The following is a 20,960-nucleotide window of genomic DNA, read 5'->3' as shown; positions in this document are numbered from 1 at the left end:
TGCAGTTCTGAAACACAACATAGCTACTGGTAAGACTAAAGAAAGACCACGTCCGCCTAGACAGGAACAAGTTTCACAGATTCCTCAGCCACAGAATGCACAACAGACAGTTACAGTACCGCAGCCTATTGCTGCAACACAGCATGTTACATCGCAGATGTACCAGTATGCACAGTCTGAGTATCCAGAGTACCAGCCATATTCATGAAACAGCCTAGAGAGGGAGGTAGGCTTGCCTCTCATCGAGATACCTGTAGATCAAGAAGGTCCCTATGTTCACAGTCAAGTATTAGGGAAAGACAGAAAGTTTTTGATTGATACAGGGGCAAGTAGGACCACAATTAGTCATGCCGAAGTTCCAGGGGCTCCGCTCTCAGGCTCAAGAAATGTTTCCCTTGGATTTTCAGGAAAGTCTATCGTTAATGAGATTTCAAAGCCAGTCACTCTAGAAGTAGGTCCATTGTCCCGCACTACTGATCTGTTACTTACTAAGTCATGTCCAGAAAATCTATTAGGCATTAAAACACTGAAAGAGTTAGGTGCCGTTATATGTTGTTCCCCAGAGGGAATACGATTGTTCCTACGTGACTTTAAGGGTCACTATGTATTACGAGATTTTGATTCCAGACTGTCTAAAGTTCCGCAGCATTTATGGGCGCAAGGTCCAACTGATGTAGGTTACATGCAAATCACACCCCATCGTGTGACTCTCAAACCAGGTGTAGTGTTACCACGAATCAGGCAGTATAGATTGCCACCTGAGGCTGTAGCAGCCTTATCCAAAATTATAGACGAGCTCATGGCTCAAGGAGTAGTTGTAGAAACTGACTCCAATGTATGTAACTCTCCGATCATTCCAGTCATGAAACGTACTGATCTAAATGCACCCCCAGTATATCGATTAGTGATTGATTTACGGGAACTTAATAAATGTATTATTCCTCAGTACCCAGTTGTCCCAGATATCTCTTCCCTATTGACAGCCATTGATTCCGAAGCCATGTTCTTTACAGTAATCGACCTCAAGAACGCATTTTTTAGTGTTCCCATCCATCCAGACAGCCAGTTTCTTTTCGGATTTTGTTTAAATGGAAGGAGCTATATGTTCACACGCGCTCCTCAAGGTTTCACAGAAAGTCCTAGTATTTACAGTCAAGCACTTAAGAGACAACTAGATAATATTCACATGCCAACTGACACTGCCCTGCTCCAGTATGTCGATGATCTACTGATCACAGCCCGTTCTGAACGTGCTTGCGAGCGAGCATCCCTGACGGTTCTGTATTTTCTAGCCGAGATGGGGCACAAGGTGTCCCCTTCGAAGCTTCAATTCTGTGTCCAGCAAGTGGTCTACTTAGGACACTTACTGTCCAAGAGGGGTAGGCAGTTGACACTTGGCTCTGCCTGCGTGCCTCAAGTCAGCTGCAGCCACAGCACTAGCTATCAGACAAAGTGATTCCATAGTCTTAGGACATACCTTGACAGTACAAGTCCCACACTCCGTGGAAGTTCTTTTAAACCGAACACAAACACAGCACTTGACAATTGCACGTTTAACAGGTTATGAATTGACACTGTTCCAGCCACACATAGAAATCAGACGCTGCAACGTCCTGAACCCTGCTACATTGTTACCATCAGTTAGTTCAAATCCTGCCGCACACGACTGTGTGGAAGTAGTCAACATTACGACAAAGCCAAGACAAGACCTGACAGACATTCCGTTACCAGATCCTGACCTGACACTTTATGTGGATGGTTCATGTATGAGAACTAGTACAGGAGAACTAGTCGCCGCGTATGCAGTGACTACTGACACCGAAGTTATTGAAACACACCGCATTGACACTCTGTCCGCTCAAGCAGCAGAGCTAGTTGCTCTGACACGAGCCTGTATACATGCCAAGAACCTGAAAGTTAATGTTTACACAGATTCACGTTACGCATTTGGAGTTGTACACGACTTCGGAGTGCTCTGGCAGGAGAGAGGTTTCATGACTTCTCATGGAACCAAGATTCAGCATGGTCTCCTTATCCAAGCTCTGTTAGATGCAATACATTTACCGACATCCATTGCTATCATGAAGTGCAAGGCACACACGAAAGTCACTGACATTATTTCCCAAGGTAATGATCTAGCAGATCGCACAGCCAAGCTTACAGCACAGACTCTAGACAGTCCAGTTAACATGACACACACTCCAGATCCGATTACATGTATGACAGTTAAGGACCCTACACAAGATGTCATAGATATCCAGTTACATGCTACTCCCGAAGAAATCAAGAAGTGGTCTGAACAAGGAGGGGTCCAGACAGATCAAGGATGGGTGACGAAGGGTAGGACCGCATGGTTTCTCCCCGACTCTATGGTTCAAGTCATCATTAATACCGCACATAGTCCAGCACATTTAGGAGAAAAAGCTATGTTAGACAGTATCCAGAACATTTGGTTCAACAAGCATTTACGAGCTGCAGCCAAGCAGAAAGTCCGTACCTGTATGATATGTTGTCAGTTTAATCCAGGTAAAAGTGTCCCGGTGGAACAAGGTGGTTTCCAGCCCCCTGACCACCCTTTTGAAGTCCTCCAGATGGATTATATTCAGATGGAGCGATGTCGAGGTTTCAAGTATGTCCTTGTAGTTGTATGCGCTTTGTCCAGATGGACAGAAGCATATCCAGTCCCAGATTACACAGCCGCGACCACTGCCAAGCAGTTGGTTCGTGAGTTTTTCCCTCGATATGGACTCCCTAGAGTCGTATATTCTGATAACGGTCAGCCATTCTCATCTGAACTCATGAAGCACGTTTCCCTGTTGTTGGGGTACCAGTGGAAGTTTCATTGTGTACGCCATCCTGAAGCAGCTGGTCTAGTCGAGAGACATAATCAGACTCTGAAAATTCGAATTGCCAAAATATGTAAAGATAAGGGTGTGGACTGGCTAGTAGCTCTGCCAGTCGCTTTGTTTTATATGCGCATGGTCGCACATTCCAGATCAGGTCTGTCCCCGTATGAGGTCGTATTCGGCCGCCCCCCTAACATGTGGGGTACTCCTAGACCCCGAAGTATTACTGATGTTTCATGTAATATGCTGACAGATTACCTAGCTTCCTTGATGTCTGCCCTCAACTCATGTCGTTCACAGGTTGCCGCCACATTTCCAGACAATACCGAGGTGGCACCGCATGAAATCGTTCCAGGTTCGATGGTGCTCGTACGTAACTTCGACAGATCAAGTCCGCTGGAACCACGTTGGAAGGAGCCCCGTCAGGTCCTCCTCACCACCCGTACAGCTGTGAAATTGGAAGGACGCCGCGGCTGGGTGCACCTTTCGCACGTCAAGAAATTCTACGGATTAAAGCCGGTCTCTAAGAACATTTCCCAGGATATCAAGACTTGTCAAAACATTGTTCCTAAGGACTGTCCCGCAAATGACATTGACACAACCCCTCCCCTGTTAGAGAAAACTCCGCAACAGGAGTATAAACAGAAATTAAGGTCTAGTAAAATAAGTCAGCCAGTTTGATTGTCTAAGTCCTCCCCTAGGTGAAACGGTTAGACTGTTTCTGACATGTATAAAATAGACCCCCATAGTGAGAGAGTTAGTCAAAACTCAATCCGATGTATCGTTTTTCTAAGTTTCATATTATTTCTCAGCCTTTTGATTTCCTGCACTAGTTACGCATTTTTCCTGTGTTTTCCAGTTCCTCATGTAAATAAGCCTTCTAATGTTACAGTAGAGCACACGTTTAGTGATCTGCCTCCTCACGAATATTCATACCGCCTCGCTATGCGTAACAATACATTTATCCGCATGTTACATTACTCACACCAGGCCAGCAATGCCACTAATTGTTGGGTGTGTGGTCGACTCCCCCCTTTCCAGACGTCAAAGGGAGTTCTGCCACTTTTTCCTTATCCTTTTTCACATAATGGTTCGTGTGGAGCATGGTCCACGTTAACGTCATCCTTAACAGATATGTCTTTTCTTAACAGCACATGTTTCCCAGACAAGCAAGGTCTCCCCCACAGAACAGGTTTAGATCTAGAAAATGAAGTGTATAATTTAGGTAACTATTCTTCGAATTTCATGGTCCTGAATGTTCAGTCTGATACTACTCCAGACTCACCTGCTATTTCAGTATTACCAGTCAAAGGCGAATTATGTGTTCGTAATTATGGTTCTGTACACGTAGGACATAGTGATTGTACTACTATTGTCAAGTATAGTGACAGTGGGAAATCTATTTTTAAAGCTTCACGTCATTCTTATTTTGTTTGTGGTCAAACCGCATATGTTCGTCTGCCCCTCGATTGGGAGGGAACCTGTTACATTGCCTTCCTACTGCCACCTGTTTTCCTAGCCCCACCTGACTACCATAGGAATTCCTTCCTAGTACATACTAGACACAAGAGAAACCTCCCGATTGTCGATTATACTGAAACTGCTGCAGAGCAATTCATTGATATTGATAAAGGTGTTTTCCCTTATTTAGGTACAGTTGTAAACAGTAAGCTAATCCGTAGGTTAACAAGAACCCTTGAAGCTGTAGTAGATGAGACTGCCTCCGCTCTAGGTAACTTAACCGAAGAGCAATCCTTTATGAGAATTGTTGTGCTCCAGAATCGTCTCGTCCTTGACGTCATACTGGCCGATAGGGGCGGGGCCTGTAGACTCATCGGATCCAGTTGCTGCATTTTCATTCCAAATAACGCGCCGTCTGTTTATTCAGCTATAACCAGACTCCATAAAATTGCCCATCTGTTACACCAGGATCCAGGCACCTGGACATGGTCCGGTTGGTTCTGGAATATAATTTCTGCATGGGGATGGAAAGTCCTGTCCTTTCTAGGTATCGCAGTAGCGATCATATTCAGCTGCTGCCTCTGTATACAATGTGGCCCTGCGATTTGCGGCATGTGTGCTACCTCTTGTATTCCTAGTCCCAAGCCCCGTTCTAAATCCCGTTCCAAGACGATTCGAGATGAACAAATGGTACTGTATGAAATGATAGATGGTATCATGAATATTGATGTTTCCTGATGGAAACGTAGTGACAAGGAGGGAATGTGGAAAAGTAAATTTTGCCATGTTCTGTGTCTCTACGTGTCATCCATCATATGTTATGTGTGCATGACCAATATGCATATGTTATTCCCCATGTCCGATTCAAGACGCAATTATAGTTGTGTCCTCCTCTAGTATGCCAGTTTCCAGTCCTCGTGAATACTACGAATATCAGGCCTATGTAAAGTAATGTTGCCACGTTTCTCAGTGTGCACGTTATTTCATTATAAAGTCCCCGTTTCCAGGCCTCAACAGGGCCCGGACATCAGATTCAGCTCCTGTCTCCTGAACCCTTGCTGAGGAGCGATCCAGCCCCCACCTGTATCCTCGACCTTTCACTTACTTCCTGCCTCGCAGTGCCCGGTGCAGCTTGGCTCTGCCTCTGAGTCTGCCAAGACTATGTTATGATTCCAGCTATCAGTTTAGTCCTCCTTCTCTGCATTCCTAAGCTACTGAACTACATCAATAGTTTCCGTCATTGTCTAGCCTATGCGGCTCCATGTTAAGAGAAATACTGTATTTAATGGTCATTTAATATTCTTCATCACGCACTATATGTAGAATAAATGCATGCTCCAGTCTTAGAGTCAGTTAGCTTTTCCCCTCATGACTTCTAGTTTATATCAACATGTTCCCTAAACATCAGATACTAGATAGGGTTTAGGTACATGTCGCTCCGACCCTCCAGACTTTAGTCTCTGCTCCTAGCACAGAGTTCATAGCCCCCAGCTTCTCCTCGTAACACGTCATTGCCAGTTTGCGCGCACCACCAGGTTAGAGGCCCCGGCTCCTTAGGTAGCCCCCTCCTATGTTTCCGCCCATTCATGACATTCTGTTACGTTTGCATCACATGTCTGAGTTACACCTTCTTTTTACTCTTATCTTTCGCGACTGCTACGCGTCACGCCTTCTGCTCCACCCACTGCTACGCCTACTGCAATGTAATGCTATGTGTTTGCGTTATGTATATATGCTCATGTATTGTTATTAAAAGCCAGCGCGCTCATCCCAGACCCAGCCCCAGCAGCTGCTGGGCCCTGTCATCCTATTCCTATGCAGGTTGTCCTGTTCCTGTCCTTTATGCTGTAATAAACCTGCAAAACTCCCACTACCTCGAATCTTGACTCTTATTTATTGAGCTATCTGTTATGATATAGGTCTAGTCAAAAATAGGGTATTATTTATTTATTTACCACAAACCAGAAATTGTTTGTGAAGCCTGATTTGTTCATTCTTTCACATAACATACATAAAGGCTAAATCTGTCACTAAGACTCAAAATTCTAAGCCAAAAACTAAAGCACAGAACACCCATTCACAACCCATTTCTTTCCACAGGACCACTTGAAGGCAGGGGTGGGTGGTATTGAGACCAATGAAGTCAGTAAGTATCAAAAGTGGAGGGAGGAGGCAGAGTGCAGCTGTCTCCTAAAATTTTTTTTAATTCATGCAATTTGATTTTTTTTACACGTTTTGGCTGGAGTAATTCTGACATCTATAATTTCTTGAATGGCCTTAAATGTGTGTCTTAAACTGTGCACTATGCTTTGTTAATCTGCCAAAATTCATACGGACACCAATATTCCACAATAACCTGTCTAGGTTAAACATTCTAAGCTTTACCACCTATTTGACGGCCACACATAGGAAAAATTCTATTGTTCACTCACTTGCCATGTCTGAGGGCTCAGTGGACTAATCCATCCACTGCAAAGATCTTATCTTGACCACATGGTCACTGTTTCAGTTCTGGACATGTTCACTCAGCTCTTCACCCAAGGTTAATAAAAATAGTATTACTGACTTATGTGAAAAAGGTTTTAAGTGAGCATCCAACGATTAACATATGCTTATTATGTGTTTGATGGTTTGAGAAATACAACAAATTAAGCAATTTGTTGATGGAGAACCACATTCCATTATATCTCAAATGTGTAATTGATGTGGAGGTTGCACCCATGAATAATCGTCAATATGCCAAATAAACATATGCATTACTTGTGTGTGTGAAAAACATGGCATGTGAGGTATAAGGGTTTGAATGACCCAAGATCTACTTTCTGAAATATGTTTGATCAGAGGAGTGGATAAGCACCCCAGCACTTATCCATTTTTAAATATTCTTCTATACTTAAGTGTCAAAACACGTCCTGGCTTTTCAACAAATGAGATGAAGTAATTTAATATTAGCGGTATTTGCACATTTGTAAGTGTCACACTCTTAACCTACTATAATGCTATTCGTACCTTTGCAGAACACAGGTCAGAGCAATCTGCTTCATCACAATTTAGATGATGTTTTTGAGAACCTGAAAAATAATATTTTAATTTAGTAGGTTGGGGAAAAAAAACACAAGCATCTTTAGGTATGCACAAATTTGACTGTTTCAAGAAATGCAATTTTCACATTTATTTCCTCAAGTAAACTGAATATGAAAATGTTTCCAATAAGCCATGCTTTTTCCATAACAATACTCAAAATCTGAATATGAATGCACTACAAAATCTCAAATTGAAATCCCATAATGCACATTGCCAAAGCAAAGAAAAGAAGCGTTGGAAAAGTCAATAGGTCTGGTGTTGGCCGCCAGACTTCTAGTAATTCTTGCTTTGTCATGTTTTTTGCAAAACTTTGTTTGGGAACACGCCGGGCCCTTATCAATCAAAAACAAAAAGCTTGCAACAGGCAAAAACGTGTTTGGGGTCAAATAAAATCCACACATTATCTTAGTACTCTCTGGCACTTAATTCAAGAGCGGAGTTTGTGGATGTGTTCCTTGTGAAAGGGCGAAATGCCGTAACTCTTAGTGAAGTCAGACAATGGCTCAAGTGGGCGGATATATTGCTCCTTAATGCATGATGGAGTGGGTTGAAGAAAACTGTGAATGTCACCAACCACAGACTAAATGATGAAGTCTGGCTGAAACCCCTAGAAGTAAGTATGTTATACACAATTTTAGTAAACTCAAAAGGTCCGGACGAACACTGTCCTCAAAGAAAACCAATCTGTCTGGCATTGGCTGCAAACCTCCTGCCCTAACGAAAGAAAGGAGGAAATTAAAACGCAAAAAGAAAGAAAGTAGAGACGAAAACGAAAGACAAAAAAAAAGGAGAAAAGAAAATCGGAGTAAAGGGTAAAGAAGGAATTAAAGAGAAAAGAAAAGGGCAAGAAACAAGACAAGACAGAAGGTGAAAGAAAGGTAAGAAGGGCGGCAAGAATGAAGTCAAGCGAATGAAAAACAGGAAAAGAAAGTTGAAAGAAAAACAGAAAAGTGAGAAAGAAACATAATGGGAAGGAAAGGAGAGAAACAAAGGAAGAGGAAAGTGATAAGGGAAGGAAAGGAAACAGTAAAAAGAATGAAAGTCAAGGAAGAAAGAAGGGACATAAGGAAACGAAAAATGAGAGATGGCAAGAATGAAAGATGGCAAAGACAAGAAGGCAAATATAAAAAGCAAAGATGAAAGAAGGGAACAAAGGAATGGAGAAAAGAACAAAAGAAAGGTTGGATGGAGGAAATAAAGAAAACAGTAAAAAGAGAATAACTTAATATAGAAAGTTTCAAATGGAGACTGTCTGGTATGCTATAAAATACCAGCAGGCAGAAAAGCAAAACACTGCAAAATGAATTTACAACACTGTTGGCAGGAGATAGGATCTGATAAAGATGGAATGTGCATCAGAAGCATCCTGCTATCACACCAGTCTCTAACCACAAATGCAAAACGAAAGCAATTGTAAAGTAATACAAACAACAGCATTGAAGGGTACTAGCTTGTGTGCAGATGTGCTCCTCCTTGAGAGAGAGCAACATGCAGTTACTCAAAGTGAAGTTTACCAATGGCAGAAATAGGCTGTATGCTGTACTAGGCAGCAACAAAATGTGAACGACAACAATGGTTGTAGAGAGAGGGTATGTATATTAGACATTTTAGGAAAAACGTATATTTCTTTAAATCACATGCATGGGCTACATTAGACTTTTTATGATTCAAATAAATACTTTTTAGGTTAAAAGTTAAGAGAAGATTTGAAAATTGGATATTAATAGAGGAAAAACAGTTACTAGCAGCTGAGTTATCCAGTTTGCCTTACGTCGACAGTTCACAGTCATAAAAAGCTTCACCCATTGAGGGTGTCAATCAATTTGACTTGCAACAGCCTCACAAATGTACATAATCTACTGCAACAAAGGATTGATATAAACTGTCACAACAACTGATGCAAAAAAGATCCATCTGATATTCAATACTGAAAGAATCTTTTTGACAAATCCAAGCAGATATTTCAAAATTAAGGAAGATATTGCTTTTGCAGTCTTTTTAACTTTATAAAAATGCTGACAAAGCTGAGAATGGCTCGTATATTCCCCAACAACTTGCGGTGTTTGTTTTTTTTCTTTGCAAGTTTCTCAATTTCATCATCACCTCGGACTAATAATGGATTAAATGACTGCTAAAATCCTAAATAAATTCAAGGTCGTGAAAACTCCGATCGAGTTTTGTTTGCACATTTAACAAAAAAAGACACAAATTCACTTTAGATTCAAATGAAGAAGAGCAAACAAAAAATTAGAACAAGATTATTGGGGACAAGTACTTCAAAAGTGTTGTTGGAAGTATAGGTACCATAAAAGAACGTGGAATACCAACTGAGGGAGATGACATGCAACTAAATTTGTCTCGAAATGGATATTGTCTCAGACTATAAGAACACAGACAAATTTGATCAGTTTCTTGCGGATTATATTCAACATCATAGAAATTCTTGGTCCGAAAAGACACCATATTTCTCCAAAACAATAGTTCACAGAATTTTTGACAAGCATATAGCCATGTCTGAACTGGGGTGGCAGAGTGGGCTAAAGAACGGTGATGGATTAAACCCAGATCTTTTGACTGGGTGTGAGTGTTTGATTGGTTCAGATGCTCAGTCCATCACCACCCCCTTTTGTACCATAAAATACCAGCAGGCAGAAAAGCAAAACACTGCAAAATGAATTTACAACACTGTTGGCAGGAGATAGGATCTGATAAAGATGGAATGTGCATCAGAAGCATTCTGCTATCACACCAGTCTCTAAACACAAATGCAACACGAAAGCAATTGTAAAGTAATACAAACAACAGCATTGAAGGGTACTAGCTTGTGTGCAGATGTGCTCCTCCTTGAGAGAGAGCAACATGCAGTTACTCAAAGTGAAGTTTACCAATGGCTGAAGTAGGCTGAATGCTGTACTAGGCAGCAACAAAATGTGAATGACAACAATGGTTGTAGAGAGAGGGCTGAAAGCTCTTATATGTATATTAGACATTTTAGGAAAAACGTATATTTGTTTTAAATCACATGCATGGGCTACATTGGACTTTTTATGATTCAAATAAATACTTTTTAGGTTAAAAGTTAAAAGATTTGAAAATTGGATATCAATAGAGGAAAAACAGTTACTAGCAGCTGAGTTATCCAGTTTGCCTTACGTCGACAGTTCACAGTCATAAAAAGCTTCACCCATTGAGGGTGACAATCAATTTGACTTGCAACAGCCTCACAAATGTACATAATCTACTGCAACAAAGGATTGATAGAAACTGTCACAACAACTGATGCAAAAAAGATCCATCTGATATTCAATACTGAAAGAATCTTTTTGACAAATCCAAGCAGATATTTAAAAATTAAGGAAGATATTGCTTTTGCAGTCTTTTTAACTTTATAAAAATGCTGACAAAGCTGAGAATGGCTAGTATATTCCCCAACAACTTGCGGTGTTTGTTTTTTTTTCTTTGCAAGCTTTACTCAATTTCATTATCAACTCTGACTAATAATGGATTAAATGACTGCTAAAATACTAAATAAATTCAAGGTCGTGAAAACTCAGATCGAGTTTTGTTTGCACATTTAACAAAAAAAGACACAAATTCACTTTAGATTCAAATGAAGAAGAGCAAACAAAAAATTAGAACAAGATTATTGGGGACAAGTACTTCAAAAGTGTTGTTGGAAGTATAGGTACCATAAAAGAACGTGGAATACCAACTGAGGGAGATGACAAGAAACTTAATTTGTCTCGAAATGTATATTGTCTCAGACTCATTTGATCAGTTTCTTGGGGATTATATTCAACAGCATAGAAATTCTTGATCCGAAAAGACATCATATTTCTCCAAAACAATAGTTCACAGAATTCTTGACAAGCAATGTTATTGGTTTTCATGTTCAACAAAAGAAAGAACAATTGTCACTTACCTGTAAACTGTGGTTCTCCAGTGTTGGTGTCTTTCATAGATTCACATGCTTGAATATTCCCCGTCGTCGAAATGGGAGCCCCAAAGTAAATTAATTAGCAATAAAAGCCACAATATATGTATATAGAAACATAATAACATACATTCTAAAAACCATAAATACTTATAAGTACCAAGGATAGCAGTAATACACAGGAATACATTAGAAGAAAAAAACACTTACCTAACATATTCAAGTCATTATGTTAGTCCAAACTACAGCCAATCAGGCGCAAGCACCCCTTTAGAACGTTCTCCTCAGAGGCTCAGGCCCTCAGATTTTCGTAGCACCAGAGTGACAAAAGAGTCTAAGAGGAGAAGCGAGCCTCAGAGGGGAGGTGGTTGGGTCGCATGTGAATCTATGAAAGACACCAATACAGGAGAATCACCGTTTACAGGTAAGTAAAAATTATTCTTCTCCAGTATTGGGGTGTCTTTCATAGATGCACATGCTTGAGTAGAATAATGAGCAGTAACAGCTGGTCGCAAGGCAAAAGAGCAGGGCATAAGCATACAATGCAATGAAATCACATAATGCTGCCAGACAGATACATTACTCATATAGGCAGAGGGAATGAAAGAGGTTCACCTTATTTAAAAAGATTACGAAGCACCGCTTGGCCCACTGCTGAATCAGCTTAGTTGATCGTCTCGAGGCAGTAGTGCTTTGTAAAAGTATGCCTGCGGGACCACGTGGCTGCTCGGCAGATTTGGTGAATCGGCACACCCGCAAACAGGGCAGTAGAGGAAGACATCGCCCTGGCGGAATGAGCCTGAACTGTAGATTGAAAAGGCTTGCCGGCCTTCTGATGACAAAACGAAATTGCTGAGGAAATCCAACGTGCAATAGTTGGCTTGGTAACAGAACGCCCCTTGCACATGCGTCCGTAAACAACAAACAGTTGATCAGACTTATGAAAAGGTGCTGTCCTGTCAATGTAGAATTTAAGGCTTCTTTTAACGTCCAATGAATGCAAACGTTGCTCCACTGGAGATTGAGGATTAGCGAAGAAAGTCTTTAGGAACACTGGTTCATTGAGGTGAAAATCAGTCGGCACCTTAGGCATGAATGCCGGGTTGGTGCGAAGAACGACAGTCCGATTTGAATTGAAGAAAAGGAGGCTGAATGGTAAAGGCAAGGATATCACTCACGCGGCATGAGGAGGTCAAGGCAAGAAGAAGTGCCACCTTCCAGGTCAAAAATTTCAAATCCGCTTTGTGAATGGGCTCAAAAGGTAACGTCATCAATTGCGCCAAACCAACATTAAGATGCCAGGTAGGAGGAGGATGCCGAATGGGCGGGAACATCCTGAATAGTCCTTTGAAGAACTGTTGAATGACTCTGGAAGAGTAGAGAGAAGACCCATCCTGCCGGAAACGAGAGATTGCCGCTAGGAAGACCTTCAAAGTGGAGTGGGAAAGTCCTGATTGAGCCAACTGAAGAAAGAACGGCAGAAGCTGAGCAGGAGAGGAGTGCACAGGATGGATGTTGGCAGAGGCACACCAGTGACAGAACCTTTTTCACTTTTGGACAGAGCTCTCGCATTGGCAAGAACATCTCTACATGCTGGTGAAATATTCAAGCGGGCAAATTCAAGGTGCTCAGGTTCCAGGCCGATAATTTGAGAGAGGAGGGGTCCGGATGACAGATCTGACCCTTGTCCATTGTGAGGAGATCCGCTCAAGGATGAAGGAGAATGGTTTTGCACTGTGAAAGAAGCAGCAGCTCAGAGAACCATGCTTGTTGAAGCCATCTGGGAGCGATAAGGAGAATGTGGCACGGCTGTCTCCGCATTTTCCACAACACTCGAGGAACCAGCGGAATCGGCGGAAAAGCATAGGCAAATAGATTGCACCACTCCAGCAAAAGGGCATTCCCGCATGACCCTTGATGGGGAAGCCAACTTGCATAAGGCGGGCATTTCCAGTTCACAGGGCTCGCTAACAGATCCAGGTTCGGGCGACCCCACAACCGAAAGATGAAGTCCAGAGTTGGCTGATGCAACTCCCACTCGTAGGACGCAGACCTGCTGAGGGAGTCCGCTAGGATGTTGGAAATGCCTGGTAGGTGAACCCTTGTCAAGGTTATGTGGTGACGGAGCGCCCAGTCCCAGATGCTCTGTGCCAGCTGAGAAAGGAGCGGTGACCAGGTGCCGCCCTGTTTGTTCACATAGTGCATACTGGTGGTATTGTCTGTTTGAATGAGCACAGATTCTCCCTGGAGTGGAAGATGGAGAGACTTGAGCGCCAGGAAAATGGCCATGAGTTCCAGTCTGTTGATGTGCCAGGAACGTTGAGACAGGTTCCACTTGCCCTTTATGGATAGCCCCTGAAGATGTGCGCCCCAGCCTTCCAGGGAGGCATCCGTTGTAAGGATGAGCTCCGGAGCGACGGTTAGGAAAGAAGTACGGGCAGCGATGTTTGACGGTTGAGTCCACCATAAGAGAGCAGACCTCAGAGCGGTCACCAGAACCAGATCGTTGAACGAACCGCTGACCTGACGCCACTGCTTGTCCAATTCCTCCTGAATTAGGCGACTTGAGCCTGCAATTTGGGATCAGGGAGATGCAGGAGGACGCCATCCCGAGAAAGGATTTCAACACACAAACTGAAACCAACTCTTTTGAACGGATGAGAGCCACTAGGCGTAAAATCCGCAGCTGACGCTCGTGAGACACGAATGCCTTCGCCAGCGAAGTATTCAGAGTGGCGCCTAGACAAGTCCTGCAGGGCGCTAGATCGACCTGAGACTTCTCGGTGTTGATGGACAGACCGAGAGTGTGGAATAGAGTCAGACAGAACTGAGTGTCCAGAGACGCCTGGTGACGAGATTGCGACTTAATGAGACAGTCGTCCACGTAGGGAAAGATTTGAACGCCCTTCAAATGTACATATGCCACCACCGGAGCCAGGACTTTCGTGAAGACGCGAGGGGCAGAGCAAAGGCCGAAAGGCAGAACATTGAATTGAAAGTCTCTGCCCCCCACCCGAAAGCGTAACTACTTCAGGTGTCTTGGACGTATCGGAACGTGGAAATAAGCGTCCTGGAGATCAAAGGTGGTCATAAACTCGTCCTTGGAGAGAAGGCAGAGAATTTCCACGAGCTTGAGCATGCGGAAGGATTGGCACTTCAGGTACTTGTTTAAGGCTCGTAAGTCAAGGATAGGACGCCATTCGGCGGACTTCTTGAGAACGAGGAAAAAACGGGAATAGAATCCCATCCCCTTCTGAGACTTGGGAACCACTTTGATGGCACCTTTCTGAATCATGAGTCGAATCGGTTGGAAAAGCTCCTTGAGGCGTGCCGGAGGTGGACCAGATGGAGGAGTGTTTGGAGGGAATTTGACAAACTCCAAAGCATGGCCCTTCGATACAATGTCCAGCACACAACGGTCAGAGGTGATTGAAGACCAATTGGAATAGAAGAGGGAGATTCGTCCTCCAACTTTGAGCGGGGAAGGCAAGTCATTGCTTCTTAGAAGCGGAGCCTCTGTAGGAAGATTTTCCTCTGTAGTATTTTGAAGACTGCTGCCGATAAGACTGCTTCGACAGGGAGGAATACCTCTGATTTCCTTGGCCCTAGGAGCGGTACTGGTTGGATCCGCCGCGAAAAGAAGAGGAGGTGCCGCGTCCACGTGCACCGCGAAAAGGCTGTTTGCGGAACTGCAAAGTGCCCAGGGCACGAGCCGTCTCTGTGTCCTTTTTTATGGTCTGAAGTGCGTCAACCACATGCTGGCCAAAGAGTGATTCGCCGTCATAGGGCATGTCGAGGATCTTCGCCTGAACCTCTGGCGAAAAGAGGTGGAACAAAGCCAGCCCTGACGATGCAAAACAGCCGCCCCCGCAAACTGACGAACACCAGTGCATGCAATGTCCACAGAGCAGTCGATTTCAGATGACGCTCTCTCTCCCTCCTGAAGAATCTTGAGAGCCTCTGCTCTGGAGGGCTCAGGAATGAGGTCGATAAAAGAAGACATATCTGACCACACTTGGCTGTCATAGTGCCCCAGAATGGCTAGAGAATTTGCAGCCCTCACAGTGTTAGAAGCCATAGTGGAGAATTTTCGTCCAATGGCATCAAGACGACGCCCCTCACGGTCAGGAGGAGCGGTAGTAGGAGAAGACGGATTCCTGGAACAACGTTGTGTGGCCTGGGTAATGACGGAATCAGGTTTAGGTTGCGCTACCAGGCAGGCTGGAGAACCCTGGGGCGCCCAGATTTCTTCTCCAAACGAGGAAGAAGCGCCAGGATAGAAGTCGGCCTCTGCATCAGTTTGACGCCCTCATTCCAGATGAAGTCAATTATAGGCACTGCCCGTACCTGTTCAAAAGGTTGACTCTTGAAGTCAGAGAAAACAGTCCTCATCTTTCAGAACCATAGGGAGCTTGAAGCACAGCGCCGCTCATTCCATAAGTTGATGAAAACCCTCTATATCCACAGGAGGGGAATCCCCTGGGCCCTAAGGTGGCGGCGATGGCGCCTGGATTTGATCATCATCCCAATCAGCCATGTTCCCATCATCATCAACTTCGCCGTCTTCCCGATCTGGGCGTACGTCATCATCCTCGTAAACAGTTGTATGAACCTGAATAGAGGTAGTAGGTGGTGCAGAAGACGCAGACGGCTCTGGCATTGCAGTAGAGGGAGGAGCCTCTGTTGTTGCAGGCACTGTAGGATGTGGAGACCCCTGGTGAGAAGGTGGAAATCGCCTATTATAATCCTCCAGCATATATTGTAGATTAGAGATGAGGGAGAGTGGTATTTGCGCGGTGGGAACCTGAGCAGATGGTTCCTCCTCATGGTAGTAAGGATCTTCTTGATTGTCCTCATAGTCCTGATATTTTATAACCAGTTCCGAAGGGCTTCGAGCTGCCCGGAATCTATCATCTACCTCCTCTTCAGAATCAGAGTCATGCTCCTAAGCAGTGGCAAAAAGTGGTGATGGACGTTGAGTGACGCGGGATGGGAAGCGGATCCAAAGGTACATGCAGACGGTGGTGCAGAGGGTCAACAGCAGGAGCCCCTGAACTTGCTGATGAAAATGGCACCAGAGGTAGTGATGCGAAATAAGATGTCGACGACGATAACACAGTCGACGGGACAACCACCGTCGCTGAAGATGCTAATGAAGCCGGTGACTACAAAACCACGGCTGTTGACGAAGCCGGCGTTGAAGGAACCGCCATTGACGAACCAGTCGCCAATGGAGCAGTCATTGATGGAGCAACCACTGACGAAGAGGATCTCTTTACAGAAGGCGTCGACGAAGATTTTGATGTAGAAGAGACTACCTTCTCCGACGCCGACGAGGAGATTGGAATCGTCGACGAGACAGACTTGAAGCTTACACACACCATCGTCGACACTGATGCAGTTGACGCAGCCGCCGTCGACGACCCGCTGGCACAAGTCGTCGTCACTGTCGTCGTCAGAGAGGTAGAGACAGCAGATTTTGTCGTCGGAACGACCGTCGACGGTCCCATCGACGATTTTGCCCGCTTTTAAGGGAAACATGCGTAGAAGAAGCCGTGGACGCCTGGGAGTTCTGACTCTCAGAGGTTCACGGCTCCTACACAGGCTTAGCAGGAAGAGAAGACACAGCAGGAGCCTTCTGGAATTCAAGTTTCTTCTTCTTCAGGAATGGAGATGGCATATCCTGCACACTGCTACGTTTAGAGGTGGCTCTAGACCCAACTGACGCAAGGCTTTCTGCATCAGAAAGAGGTGAATCCTTCTCCTTCAACCTCTGCAACCAAAGGAGGAGACGCCCCTCCCTGTCCTTAAGGGTCTTGGTGCAGAAAGTCCTGCAAATTTTACATTTGCCTACCTCATGCTCTGGATAGAGGCAATAAATACACTTCTTGTGAGGGTCCTCAGAGAAGAGCCGCATCTTCCCACAAGAAGCACAAGGACGAAACAAAGACTTCTTACTTGAAGACATCCAAGAAAACAGAAGAAATCCACAAGGAAGTTGACCGAGCCATTGCTCCCATCGCGTCTTGAGGGAATCTAGCGTGGACGATGTGTTATCAGGGATATTCCTCCCTTCCCCAGATTTCCCAGGAGGAGTTTGGCTTCCAGTGGACTGAACTTGGGGGATTGTCGTGTGTTCTGGAATGTCTAGGGCCAGGGCATGTCGCAATTGGAGGTACATGTACAATTGAGTAGGCTGCAGAGAGTATGTGTGCTGCAACTGCTGGAAGGAGGGCAAATGATCTCCTCTCCCACCCGGGTAATACCGATCAGACCCCACTTCTGAAAACTGACCAATGACCCCACCTCTTGCAGACTAGTGCTGTGCCAGAGGGGTGTCTGCAGTGTAATCCTGGCGTCCCACCGGTGTGTCGCATCGCAGACCTCAATGCCAGAAGAACCGTCTGGGTAATAGAAGGTAGGGTGTGAGGAATAGGAGCTCCGTATAGCATGGCCTGTATGCGGGAGAATCTTAGGTTCTCCAGCCAGTAGCCCGGGTCCGCCTAACCACCATTAAACCAGTTGTGGATCACCAACAGGCAAGTGGCCAGATAGTGCAGAAAGGGATTTGTCATACCCATACCACCATCATCATAGGGGGGCAGTTGACAGTCTACAAGAATGACTTTGAGCCACCCCAGAGGAAAGTCTTGATCAGTGCATCCAACCCACAGAACCAGCTGCGGGAGGGGGAAGAGTGGAAGGTTCTGAAGTACATTAAGGAGGCGGTGCAGAACCATCATTTTAAATAAGGCAATCCTGCTGAGGGGGTTAAGCGGAAGGGATTGCCAACGCTCAAAGCATCTTTTGTATGTTTGATCAGTGGGTTTACGTTAAGGGACCAGGTCAGCTCTGGGAGAAGGGCAACCCAAATACCAAGGTACTTGAAAGAAAGTCTCCGTAGGCGAATGTTGGTTTGCCAATCCAAACACTCCTGTGAGGGGTACAAGGGCACTATATTGGATTTAGTTGGGGTCAGACACAGGCTCGACGCGCTCTCAAAGGACTCGAGGATGTGGAGGCATCTCGGTCCAGATTTGGCAGGGTCGGCTGAGAAGAGCATGACATCATCCGCATACAGGGTGATTCAGTCTTCATGGTAATCATGCCAATGCCATACCCAGATATGCTAATCTGTCTGTATTAGACAAGCCAAAGGCTTGATCGCAAGAGCGAATAGGAGGGGAGAGAGACAGTGCCCCTTTTATAAGGACCCTAGCAGACGGGTTGGAGTAGAGGGCCACCACCAGGTTTCGAAAGTGGGGGCCGAAGCCCACACGTTCTAATACACATCCCAAGTACCGTCAGCCAAATATATCGAAGGCCTTTTCAAAATCAAGGAGCCTTAAGGGTATTTCCGTGATAGTCATAATCATGTCAATAGTCCCAGCGTGGACCCCGGAGCACTTCATTAGATATATCTTCTTAAGTTGTCAACTTTTGCCTTTCTTCAGGAAGGCCTGTATGGACACTTAAGAGATAAAAAGACAATAATGCAGCCTAAGAAACTAGGCTACATTGGCCATTTACTTCATCTTGAAGTGAAAAAGATAGCCAGTTTAACTTTAATTGTAGTCATTTGCTGAGTTTTACACATAGATAACTCCTTCACAAAACTACTTTTTCATGATCGAGATAAACGGAATGAATAGAGAAGCCCCCATAGGCTGCCATTATGTGTCTGAAAATGGGTACTGTGCCTTTAAGTGTCTCCAGAGACCCCCGGTATCCCATGAGGCACAGCGTGAGACATTTACTTTCAGTTCTTTTTGAAGGCGTAAATAAGCAGAGCCTGCTGAGTCTTGGGGACATCTGTGTCTGCCACCGGGGAGGAGGGCGGGCTGCTTATGACTATCACGGAAATACCCCTACAAGAGAACTGGAGTTACAGGTAAGAAACTACTCCTTCTCTTGTAGGGGATTTCCGTGTATAGTTCTAGTCATGTGAATAGACTAGGAAGCCCATCCCCAAACTCGCCAGCGGTGGCAGAACAGAGAACAACCGCACTATTGTTCAAATAAATTTCTAAGTGAAGCCTGTCCAACCTGGGCATCTGCCTTAGCATCAGTAGTGCTTAGTAAATGTGTGGACTGACTTCCAAGTGGCAGCCTTACAGATTTCCGAAATAGGTACATTGCGAAGTAAAGCCGGAGTGAGCCCTAGGCTTACTAACCCAAAGGCTGGTTTGCTTTTTGATAACAAAGCTGAATACATGAAACAATCCACCTAGAAATGGATTGTTTAGAGGTAGCTAGACCAGTTCGAACGGAACCATAGTTTACAAATAGCTGGTCTGATCTACGGATATCCTTAGTCTTGTCTAAATAGATTTTCAAGACACCTCAAACGTCAAGAGAATGTAATGACCTCTCCGCAGGAGAAGATGATTTTGAAAAGAATTAGGTAATGTAATAGTCTGGTTTACATTAAACTCATGAGAGGTGGTGAGACGCACACCGGTATAATCCTGTTGGTCAATGTTTTAAACCGATCCATAACTAACTTTATAGGCGTGCGAGCTCGTCCGCGCTCTGCCCCAATGCGCAGCAATAGTACCAAAACATGAGGGGAACCATTGTCTGGCTTCCACCAAGCTGCACAGCCACATTCTTAAATGAATCAAATGAATTAAATTCAATCTATTTACTCCTCATTGTTCAAGTTTTCACGCTTATGTTTAATCCTCCTTAATTTTAATTTTTTCTTCAATCCATTTTACTCATTGCAAATTTTACGATGGTGTTCACAGAAACAGAGGTGCGCCATAGAGTTTCCAAATGTCACGATTTATTTAAAATAACCCAATGCATTTTGGGATCACCGTCCCTTCATCAGGGGCATCTACAATACAAAAGGAATGGATTTTATAAAAGGCTAACAGCATTACTATATTAATGTTAAACTTCCTATTCAACTGACAAAACGTTTACTCTCCTTTTACTCAACTGTCTTTACACCAATGAACTGTCAATAAGCAATGAATACAGTATTACTAAATATATTTAAAAGCACTTATTCTGAGATATTAAACAGCAACCCTTTAGTCAAAGTACACATGACCTGAACGACGTATTATATCTAAAGAATCAACGTTCCCTTTTCCTGAATTAATCATTGAGCTTACCGTGACATGTGTTATAATGCATCCCTCATTTTTTAGAGAAATCTTTCCTTTCCAAATGCAATTCAGAGTTTCATGGCATTAGTATTTCTATCTCTTTACGTGCCGAAGCATGTTTTCCCCCTTGCAATAAAGAAACTGCATCTGCTCTTCAACACCTGTTCATGGTTTATCAACCCTCGTGGCCTCCCACAAGGAGCATGTCACGTGTTTCCCTATTCAGGCTATAAGGAATACTAGGCTACTGGATAATTAGTTTAGCAGTTTCAGTCTCCTGCCTTCCCTCGTTCCTCCAAACAAACTTTGTTTCCCAGAATGGATCATGCACCTTCCCTCTGTTAACGTTAATTTGCTAAGTACTCAAATTATTCATAAAATCAACCGTTATAATCTCGTTTTCTGATGCTGCATAACCAACATTAACAAAAACCCACTTTTAATTCTAAATTGTCCAAAATAATGTTTCAAATAACATTGGTGTCCATGATTAACAATTATTTCGAGCTAGTTCAA

General features: G+C 44.1%; 1 protein-coding gene across 1 annotated transcript in view; it reads right to left on the bottom strand.

The window, feature by feature from the left end:
* RNF17 (ring finger protein 17) overlaps nucleotides 1-20,960 on the bottom strand; it is a 3,010,943-nt gene that overhangs the window by 2,807,067 nt on the left and 182,916 nt on the right. The window contains exon 5 of the mRNA XM_078657063.1: nucleotides 7,317-7,378. Within this exon, the coding sequence (XP_078513189.1) occupies nucleotides 7,317-7,378 (62 nt within the window). The remainder of the gene's footprint in view (nucleotides 1-7,316; nucleotides 7,379-20,960) is intronic.

This window comes from Lissotriton helveticus, chromosome 8, assembly GCF_964261635.1.
Source record: "Lissotriton helveticus chromosome 8, aLisHel1.1, whole genome shotgun sequence".
NCBI lineage: Eukaryota > Metazoa > Chordata > Amphibia > Caudata > Salamandridae > Lissotriton > Lissotriton helveticus.
The sequence above is the reverse complement of the archived record's forward strand: the minus strand, read 5'-3'. Positions and strand labels throughout refer to the sequence as shown.